Source organism: Natator depressus, chromosome 22 (assembly GCF_965152275.1).
Source record: "Natator depressus isolate rNatDep1 chromosome 22, rNatDep2.hap1, whole genome shotgun sequence".
Lineage (NCBI taxonomy): Eukaryota > Metazoa > Chordata > Testudines > Cheloniidae > Natator > Natator depressus.
Genome location: NC_134255.1, coordinates 2734174 through 2744567, shown reverse-complemented (window position 1 = coordinate 2744567; position 10394 = coordinate 2734174). Strand labels below are relative to the sequence as shown.

The 10394-nt window shown below is 55.8% G+C and overlaps 1 protein-coding gene across 1 annotated transcript in view; it reads left to right on the top strand.

Moving 5' to 3' along the window:
• The first annotated feature begins 1162 nt into the window (after positions 1–1162).
• Positions 1163–10394, top strand: part of ROBO3 (roundabout guidance receptor 3) — a 237877-nt gene continuing 228645 nt past the window's right edge. The window contains exon 1 of the mRNA XM_074936629.1: positions 1163–1297. Coding sequence (XP_074792730.1) covers positions 1180–1297 — 118 coding nt within the window. The 5' untranslated portion in view covers positions 1163–1179. The remainder of the gene's footprint in view (positions 1298–10394) is intronic.

Sequence of the window (10394 nt, the reverse complement as noted above, 5' to 3'; positions counted from 1 at the left end):
GTGCCAGTTGAACCAACCTGATTTAAAACTGACCTAGTTAAAGCATCAGGGGGCAGCTGTGTTAGTCTGTATCCACAGAAACAACAAGGAGCCCGGTGGCACCTTAAAGACTAACAGATTTATTTGAGCATAAGCTTTCATGGGTAAAAAAATCTCACTTCCGATGCACAGAGTGAAAGTTACGGATGCAGACATAGATATACTGGCACGGGGAGGGAAGGGAGTTACCTCACAAGTGGAGAACCAGCGTCGATGGGGCCAATTCGATCAGGGTGGATGTGGTCCACTCCCAACAATAGATGGGGAGGTATCCGGTCCAGGAGAGGCCAAGCTGCTTCTGTAATGAGCCAGCCACTCCCAGTCCCTATTCAAGCCCAGATTAATGGTGTAAAATTTGCAAATCTGCTGTTTCTCTTTGAAGTCTGTTTCCCAAGGTGTGGGTTTTTAATTTTTTTTTTTTTTGGTTTGTTTCAAGTTTAGCTACTTTCACATCTGTTACAGAGTGTCCAGGAAGATTGAAATGTTCTCCCACGGGCTTTTGTATGTTACCATTCCCGATGTCTGATTTGTGTCCATTTATCCTTTTACACAGACTGTCGGCTTTGGCCAATGCACATGGCCCTGCCGACTCCTCTCTCGGCCCTGCTGCCACCTTGTTTCGCTGGTGTCCCTACCTGACGGCCTTAATCTACACCAGCCCAAGAGCATCTCCCCCGGGGGGGTTGCACGTTGCCAGGCCCGTCTCTGCGGGGGTGCGCCCCAGCCCCGGCGGCTCTCGTGCAGCCCCCGGCCGGCACGCGGCGCCGCTGGCCCTCACTCGCACGGCCCCGGGAGCCGAGAGCCCCAGGGGTGCGCGGGGGGGGGGGCGGCTCTCCGCGGGCAGCCCCCGCTCTGCAGCGCGCAGAGGCTGGAGCCGGGCCGCCCCGCCCCCCGGGGGGGTTATTAATCCGGCAATTAAACATTTATTGGCGCCCGCACCTGCTTTCCGCGCCCCCCCCGCCCCGCCCGGGAGCCCCGCGCGGCCGGTGCAAGGAGGCGGCGGCGCCGGCAGCTCAGAGCGCGCTGGACGCTCGCGCCGCGCCAGGCAGCTCCCGGGCCCCGGCCCCGGCCCCGGCTCCCGGGCCCCCCCCGGGCCCCCCCGCCGCCATGCTGCGCTACCTGCTCAAGACGCTGCTGCAGATGAACCTGTTCGCGGACTCGCTGGCGGGGGACGTGGGCAACTCCTCCGAGCTGCTGCGGCTCGGCCTGAACGGCTCGCTGCCCGCGCCGGACCTGGCCACGCTCAGCCGCGCCAACGGTAGGAGCCGGGCCGCCCGGCTGGGCTGGGCTGGGCCGGGCCGGGCTGGGAAAGCGCGAGCAGCCGCTGGGGGGTGCGGGGCCGGGGCCGGGGCCGGGGCGGGGGCCAAGCGCGGGGCGGCGACGCTGTCCCGGGACAGCAGCACGTGCGTGTGTCTAGAGGGGGGGGCTGTCCCGGGACAAGCAGCGCGCGCGTGTCTCTGGGGGGGGGGCTGTCCCGGGACAAGCAGCGCGCGCGTGTGCCTGGAGGGGGGGGGCTGTCCCGGGACACGCAACGCGCGCGTGTGCCTGGAGGGGGGGGGCTGTCCCGGGACACGCAACGCGCGCGTGTGCCTCGGGGGGGGGGGGCTGTCCCGGGACACGCAGCGCGCGCGCGTGCCTGGAGGGAGGGGGGGCCTGTCCCGGGACACGCAACGCGCGCGTGTGCCTGGAGGGAGGGGGGGGGCTGTCCCGGGACACGCAACGCGCGCGTGTGCCTGGAGGGAGGGGGGGGTCTGTCCCGGGACACGCAGCGCGCGCGTGTGCCTGGAGGGAGGGGGGGGGCTGTCCCGGGACACGCAGCGCGCGCGTGTGTCTGGAGGGAGGGGGGGCCTGTCCCGGGACACGCAGCGCGCGCGTGTGCCTCGGGGGGGGGCTGTCCCGGGACACGCAGCGCGCGCGTGTGCCTGGAGGGAGGGGGGGCCTGTCCCGGGACACGCAACGCGCGCGTGTGCCTGGAGGGGGGGGGGCTGTCCCGGGACACGCAACGCGCGCGTGTGCCTGGAGGGAGGGGGGGGCTGTCCCGGGACACGCAGCGCGCGCGTGTGCCTGGAGGGAGGGGGGGGCTGTCCCGGGACACGCAGCGCGCGCGTGTGTCTGGAGGGAGGGGGGGCCTGTCCCGGGACACGCAGCGCGCGCGTGTGTCTGGAGGGAGGGGGGGCCTGTCCCGGGACACGCAGCGCGCGCGTGTGTCTGGAGGGAGGGGGGGCCTGTCCCGGGACACGCAGCGCGCGCGTGTGTCTGGAGGGAGGGGGGGCCTGTCCCGGGACACGCAGCGCGCGCGTGTGCCTGGAGGGAGGGGGGGGGGGCTGTCCCGGGACACGCAGCGCGCGCGTGTGCCTGGAGGGAGGGGGGGGCTGTCCCGGGACACGCAGCGCGCGCGTGTGTCTGGAGGGGGGGGGGGGGCTGTCCCGGGACACGCAGCGCGCGCGTGTGTCTGGAGGGAGGGGGGGGGCTGTCCCCCTGCCTGCTTGTCTCTCCTAGCTGCGTGTGTTTCTCGGTTTCTCTTCTCATTGGGATCCTAGCTCCCCTCCCCCCCCCCCCCCCCGCGGACTCTGCCCCTGCAGATCCGGCCGACAAGGCTGGGGAGCACCCAAACGACTCGGGCGCCTAAGTCCCGTTTTCCAATGCGATTTCAGGCACTTTCCAGTTCAACGCAGTCCCGTTTGAAAATGGGACTTCCGCGCTGGGTCACTTAGGCGCCTGATTAACATGTTACCCCTGGATGACCCCAAAGCCCAGAAGGGAGCATCCTTGGGGGAGGGGGGCTCTCCAGGCGGAAGCGGAGCCGTCCCGGCGGTGCCAGGGGTGCTTTGTTGCGCCATTCATTGTTGGGGCGTGTTTAGGAAATGGGTGCGCTCGGGGAGTGGGGCGCCGAGAGAGTCTCTCGGAGAGGAGTGGCTGGCGGGGTGGATAAATTGCGTTTGGTCCCTGACCAGAGGGTGATACGGCCAGCCAGCGCCCTCTGGTAGCCAACGCTGGTAAATAACTTGAGCCCAATTTTCCCTTGTGGTTTGTATAACTTTGCAACTCAAATGCGCTGCGCGCCAGAGTTGTGACTAGAGGCGAGCAGAGCCAGGGGTGCTGACACTCAGCTCTGCCCGGAACCTCGGTGCTACGCTGATAGGTGGTGTGTAAATACCTTCCATCGACCCTTTGGATTTGCAAATCCAGACCAAGGTTTGTTGAATATCGGTCCCGGTCCAGGGACAGATCAACGGTGACTGTTAAATTGGTCTTCTACCTATGACATACAGATGTCTTGGCCAACCTCCTGGCATGACCCATGACCACCATAAAACCCGATTAATTGTTCCCATGGAAATTAACTATGTCCAGGTGAGTTGCTTACAGCCCAGGATGCCTGAATGCTCTGGGGGTCGCTACCCATCTGTGCTCTCCTTCCTGCTGCTGGGAAGTGATTTCACGTCTGTTTAAAAATAGCCCTCATGCACTGCCCCCATGGCCTGGACCCCGCAGCATAGCTCCAGGTAGGCGAGTGCTCGGCACTGTTCCTGTAGAGCCTTTCAGGGCTGCCCCTGACCTCCTGGCCCTGCAGTGTCCCAGTCCCATCCCTGGTGGATCGCTCACCTGCCCAGTAAGCAGTGGCTCTCCAGGGCATTGGGCTGTCATTCAGAGCTGAACTGGGCTGAATATGCGGATCTCTTGCCCAGGAAAGGACTAGGAGCCCTGGCCTGATATAAATCACATGTCCCTGGACCTGACAGGATTTGACTCCCAGTTCTTCCTCCTCCGTTTGGTGTATATTCCATAAAGCCCTTGTGCTCTGGGGCAGCTGTGGGGGGGAGATGATGGTGTTTCTCATGATCTGGAGGCTCTCAGCCTCCACTGAAGGTCTTTCAGCTCACTGTGGCAAGCTCCAAAGACTTCATGTTCCCTGCCCATCCCGGCTGTAACACGGAGGCATTATCCCTGCCCCTCTGCTCCCCCTCCCCCCATCTAGATAGCGAGAGACCCTGTCAATGTAAATAACACACAGTGCTTCTCAATGTGGTGCATTCACGTGGCTTTTGAAATAGCGACTCCCTGGCTCACAGGAGCTGGGACAGCTGTGCTGCCCAGCAGGAGCCGAAATGCTGCAGCCCCAGCATCCAGCTCCGCAGCGATTTATCCATTTACTGGAAGGAATTAAGTGGGGGCGGAGAGAGGAGGAATTCTTCCCCTTCTGGAAAGAAGCTGTCAGTTTGCACTGGTGCTTCTCACGGGCAGCCAGCCTCCTAGAAAGCCCCAGCTCTTACTGGAGAGGCTTTAACTGCTCTGGACAAGGAGCAGGGTGTCAGCCCTTCATGGCCATGTAAGTACCAGCTGGTGAATACTGCATGACCGCCATCCACTTCATTGCCCATTGTACCACAGTAGGTGAAAACAGGCCAGACGTGTAGATCCTACTCAGAACTTTGATGCTTTTCAAGTGCATTCTTGTGCCACTGGAAAGCTGACTTTGGGGAGAGATTACAGTGATGGGGATGCAGGTAAAGGGGGAATTGTACCCTGCCTGGCCGATCAGAGGCAGGGGAATAATAGCAGTTGGAGGGTTTTTTCTCATTGGAAGCACCACTAGAGAGCGTTTGGACATTAGAGGAGAATGGTCACCGCTCCTGCTTGCACACGGTCCCTGCCCTGCACATGCTGCTTGGAATGCCCTTTCCCCTTTCACTCCTTACTGTGGAAGTGTACACTGGGCCCTGTATCCATCTTCTCCCTCAGTGTGAGCATCCAGCCATATCGGACTGATGAGTCTAGGGTCACAGGCCAACCTGGGTATTCTACAGCTGCTGAGTTTGTCACTGATTCCACTTCTGGCCCCAACACAGCGCTCCAGATTCTGACTAATCGTTTTCCTCAAAACCCCGTGGACCTGATCCTCTGTGTCGGTGAGCGTAAATCAGCACATTGACTTCAGTGGTGCTGTGGTGATCTACACCAGCTGAGGCTCTGGGAACCAGCTCTAATGCAGTGTGACCTGCCTGAGTCAGCAGCCAGCCAGAAACAACAGGTGTGAGCGGTGTGACTAGACCCATCCCTTTCAGTTTGGCAGGGTGTTAACGCTGTAGCCCAGGGATACTAGTGTTGAGATTTACACTGTCAGCTGTTTCACTGAAGGCCTTTCAGCAGTGACACAGCCCGTGGCTTTCTCCCATAATCCCAGATGACCTCCCCAAGCTGCCCCTGCCCAGCTGCTTGACCTTGCTGTTTCTGCGGTGCAGTTAATGTCTTTAAGGACCAAAACGGGTTTGTTATGTTGATGCAATTATCATAATCCCAGGCTCATTCTTAAAGACCCCTGGGGGGTCCTTGGGTACTATTTGCAAAAGTCTGATGCTCCAGCATGGGGCAGGGCCTTAGATCTCTAGGGGAACCTGCCCTGTAGCTGCAGAGGGGTCTGGGACGTTGCCCTTGTAAACTCCAGGCGTAATGCTGCTCCTGCCTCTGGCCTGTGTCTGCTGGGGGAGAGGGGCTCCATGTGAGGAGAAGGCAGAAGGACTGTGACTAAAAAGGGTCTGGTACAATACAAGGGGCTTCAGTGCTGCCAGTCAGCCCTGCAGCCTCCTAATGAGCTGCTTCTATTCCTGCAGAGGAACAGCGAAGCTGCTCCAAAGGGCTGGCAAAGCTTTATGCATGGAGGTTGTGTAGCGCATGTGGGGAATGCGGGGGCTTTATTAACACCCGCACTTTCCTTCTGCTCTGGCTTCACCATTCACATAAGCTATTTATTAGGACGGTTTGGCAGCTTTTCTGGACAGTCGGAATAACAGAGCTGGGAGCTGTCTGTGGAAACCGTTATCCTTAGGGAAGGAAGAGGAACTGCATCAAGACCCTTTGCAGACCTGGTCTGGCTCCTGCAGAGCCAAATTCCCAGCAGTCCCTCTGTTGGGCTCATGCTGGGCTCCCCTTGGGACACGCCACAGCAAACTGAGTAAGACCTGCAATTCCTAAAACAGGGAGGAAATGGCCCCTGCCACCTGTCCAAATGGGCCAAGGGTCACATTAGCTGAGGCCTTGTCTACCTGGGGAAGTTGCACAAGATGTACTTAAGGTGTGAGTTTAAACTGGTTTAATTAAATCAGTGCAAATCCCTGTGTGAACACATTTGAGTTTAGTTTAATCAGGAATTGTTTAAGAACGATTTACAAGAGGTTCAAAAAGCTACAATCCAACAATCAAGGAAGAAGGCCGGACTGGTTAAAAAGCTGACCTGGTTTAGAGGGGAAGTTAAGGCAAAAACACACAAAATAAATGGAAGAAAAGAGAAGTTGATAGTAATAAATATAAATCAGGAGCTGGGAATTGTAGAAAATTGATAAAGGAAGCAAAGGGACAGAAGCAGAACTCTATGGCCACCAGAGTTATGGACAATAAGAAGGAGCTTTTAAAATATGTTAGGAACAAAAAGAGTCCTAACAATGGTATTGGTCCATTACTAGATGGAAATGTAGAATTACCAGTAATAATTCAGAAAAAGCAGAAGTGTTCAATAAATATTTGTGGAAAAAACTGATGATGATGTCATATCATATGATAACAATCATTCCATTCCACTCCTATCTCAGGAGACTGTTGAACAGCAGCTACTAAAGATAACTTGCATCCAAGAGTTTTAAAAAATAAGCTGTCTGAGGAACTTGCTGGACCATTCATGTCGTCTTTTAATAAGTCCTGGAACTCTGGACAAGTTCCAGAAGACTGGAGGAAAGCTAATGTTGTGTCAATATTTAAAAAGGGTAAACAGGATGACTCAGATAATTCTAGGCCTGTCAGCCTGATATGGATCCTGGGCAAGATAATGGAGCAGTTGATATGGGACTTGCTTAATAAAGAATTAAAGAAGGGTTATGTAATTGATGCCAATCAACATGGGTTTATGGAAAATAGATTGTGTCAAACTAAGTTGATATCTTTTTCTAATGAGGTTACAAGTTAGGTTGATAAAGGTAATAGTGTTGATGTAATATACATAGACTTCTGACTTGATACTGCATAACATTTTGATTAATAAAACTTGAACAATATAAAATTAACATGGCACACATTAAATGGATTAAAACCTGCCTAACTGATAGGTCTCAAAATTTAACTGTAAATGGGGAATCATTGAATGGGTGCGTTTCTAGTGGGGTTTTGCAGGGATCGATTCTGGGCCTGACGCTATTTAACATTTTTATTAATGAGCTGGAAGAAAACATAAAATCGTCACTGATAAAGTTTGCAGATGGCACAAAAATTGGGGGAGTGGTAAATAATGAAGAGGACTGGTCACTGAGACAGCATGATCTGGATCTCTTGGGAATCTGGGTGCAGGCCAACAGTCTGTGTTTTAATATGGCTAAATATAAATGTATTGGAACAAAGAATGTAGGCCATACTTACAGGATGGGGGACTCATTGACTCTGAAAAAGATTTGGGAGTCACGATGGATAATCAACTGAGCATGAGCTTCCAGTGCAACTCTGTGCCCAAAAGGGCTAATGCGATCCTTGGATTTATAAACAGGGGAATCTCTAGGGTAGAAAGAGAGAGGGTTTTTAACATCAGTATTTGGCATGGTACATCTGCTACTGGAATACTGTTTCCAGTTCTGGTGCCCACAGTTCAAGAAGGATGTTGATCATTTGGAGAGGGTTCAGAAAAGAGCCATGAGAATGATTAAAGGATTGGAAAACATGTTCTCGGGGCCACGCTTCTGCAGATCTGGGAAGGTGCGACCTGCTCAGGGAAGGTGCAGGGGCCTGCCTGGCTTTGAGGAGAGCAAGGATGCTCCCAGTGCAGCCAGGTGACATGTGCATTACAGCATCCTGCCTGCAACAGAAGAGTATTGCTTCCATCGCCTTGGAAACCGCTTCCCTCCTGCTGGTGTCTCTCCGCAGGAGGCAGCCAATCAGAAGGCGCCGTGCCGAGCCTTCTTTGCAGCCCTCTTGCACGGAACGTGCACTGATGCTGCCCAGGTTATGACTTCAAGTCGCGGAGGTGCGGGCTAGGCGGGTGGTGTCAGACATCATGCCTGTTAGCCTGGGAGGCCAGAGGCTACCGGCACGTGCTACCAGCTTTGTGTGCGTGGATCAGGGGGACATGAGGGAGGCGCTGAGCATGCTGGGTGCTGACTCCCAAGTTTCCTTGCCTCAGGAGGTCTAATCAGGGCTGTGTGAATTGGAGAGCCAGGAACCAGCCGGGGCAGCAGCCAAGGGGTGTGTGTGCAGGCGGGGAGGAGCAATTCCCACAGCCATCTGCAATGCACCCAAGGGCATGAAAGTGTCACAGGTGCCCCAGGCCCCGTTAGGGAGCTTCCCTGGGGGCCCCTGCAAGAGGTTTTCTAAATCAGCCACTCCTGAAAACCAAAATCCTGGGCTGTCAACTGGCCCCCAAGTGTCTACCCCGCAATTCCAGCCCCTACAGCCTGCGGCCTGGCCCTAACTGGGGGGGGGGGGGGGGGGGGGGACTGGCTGTCGTCCTTTCTATTAAAACAGGCGGCAGCACCATCGCTCAGAAGATAACTGCCTGAGAGCCGGGTCTGCAAAGAGAGCAAACTGTTCTCTGTTCCCGCAGGGTCAGGAAAGGGTTGACGTCCATCACTAGGGTAAGGGGAAGCTGCTGCCCTGCCCTGGAGAAATGAACTGAGCTGCTAGGCCTGGGCTCAGCCAGGGGCTGGTTGGCTCCTGACCAGTCCTGGGGAGAGAGGAAGAATGGCCCAGAGGTGTAAGGCCCATCCCCTAGGAAATTCCCTGCTCTGCCACAGACTCCCTCTGTGGCCTTGGGCAATGAATCATAGAATAGAATCATAGAATATCAGGGTTGGAAGGGACCTCAGGAGGTCATCTAGTCCAACCCCCGCTCAAAGCAGGACCGATCCCCAATTAAATCATCCCAGCCAGGGCTTTGTCAAGCCTGACCTTAAAAACTTCTAAGGAAGGAGATTCCACCACCTCCCTAGGTAACGCATTCCAGTGTTTCACCACCCTCCTAGTGAAAAAGTTTTTCCTAATATCAAACCTAAATCTCCCCCACTGCAACTTGAGACCATTACTCTTTGTTCTGTCATCTGCTACCACTGAGAACAGTCTAGAGCCATCCTCTTTGGAACCCCCTTTCAGGTAGTTGAAAGCAGCTATCAAATCCCCCTTCATTCTTCTCTTCTGCAGACTAAACAATCCCAGTTCCCTCAGCCTCTCCTCATAAGTCATGTGTTCCAGTCCCCTAATCATTTTTGTTGCCCTCCACTGGACTCTTTCCAATTTTTCTACATCCTTCTTGTAGTGTGGAATGCTCTTAGCCTCTCTGCGCTCAGCTCCCCCTCTGCACAGTGGGGGAATTGGGGCCTTGCCCTGCCCCACAGGGGTTGTGTGATGGTTGTGAGGTGATGGGGGGGGCCACGGATATACCACTTATGCTCTGGTCACAGCTTGGATTGCCAGGGGAGGCAGATGTGATTTCTATTCCTGGGTCCATCCCTGCATGGTCTAGGGCAAGCCATTGCCCCTCTCTAGGCAGCTGATCCCCATGTGTACAGCACGCCTGGTAAGGGCCAGTTTAATTCGTGTCTAAGGTGCTTTGAGATCTCTGGAGGGAAGGGCAGAGTAGTGTTGTCCCCAATGACAGTGGACCTTGGGGAGTTAATTTCCGTGCCCTCATGGGGGGGAGCAGGGTTTGCTTGACAAGCTGAAGCTGGGGGTGTCACGGAGTGTGGGGGAGTCCAGGCCCTGCACCCCTCTTCCTGGGATTCACTGAGACTCTCAGCCAGCCAGTAAAACAGAAGGTTTATTGGACAACAGGAACACAGTCCAAAACAGAGCTTGTGGGTACACCCAGGACCCCTCAGTGAAGTCCTTCTGGGGGAGCAGGGAGCTTAGACCCCAGCCCTGGGGTTCCCTGTGTTCCTCCACCCAGCCCCAAACTGAAACTAAACCCACCGAGCAGGTTCCCTGCTGCAGCCTCCCTCCACATTCCTGGGCAGAGGTGTCACCTCCCCCTCCCCCTCCTGGCTCAGGTGACAGGCTCTCAGGTCTCCCGTCCCCAGGGCACATTCCCAGGTCAACACTCCCCCCTCCCTGCTGCGTCACATCGTCACAGGGGGGAATTGTTGTTTTCCTTTGTGGGGGAGGGGGCCCTGATCTCCAGCAGGGATCAGATGTTGGTTTGACATGCAGCATGGAAAGCGGGGCTGGATTCGGGATCTCCCCAGCATCCTCTCTGCTGGATGTTGATGCAAAGAAACCATTTCACCTCTTAACAATGTCCTCATCCTCCTTAACTGTGCCCTTTGTCCCTAGCTGTCCAGTGCCCACAGGCTCTCTTGCGTGTTTCTTGCTTCTGATATTTTCTTGTC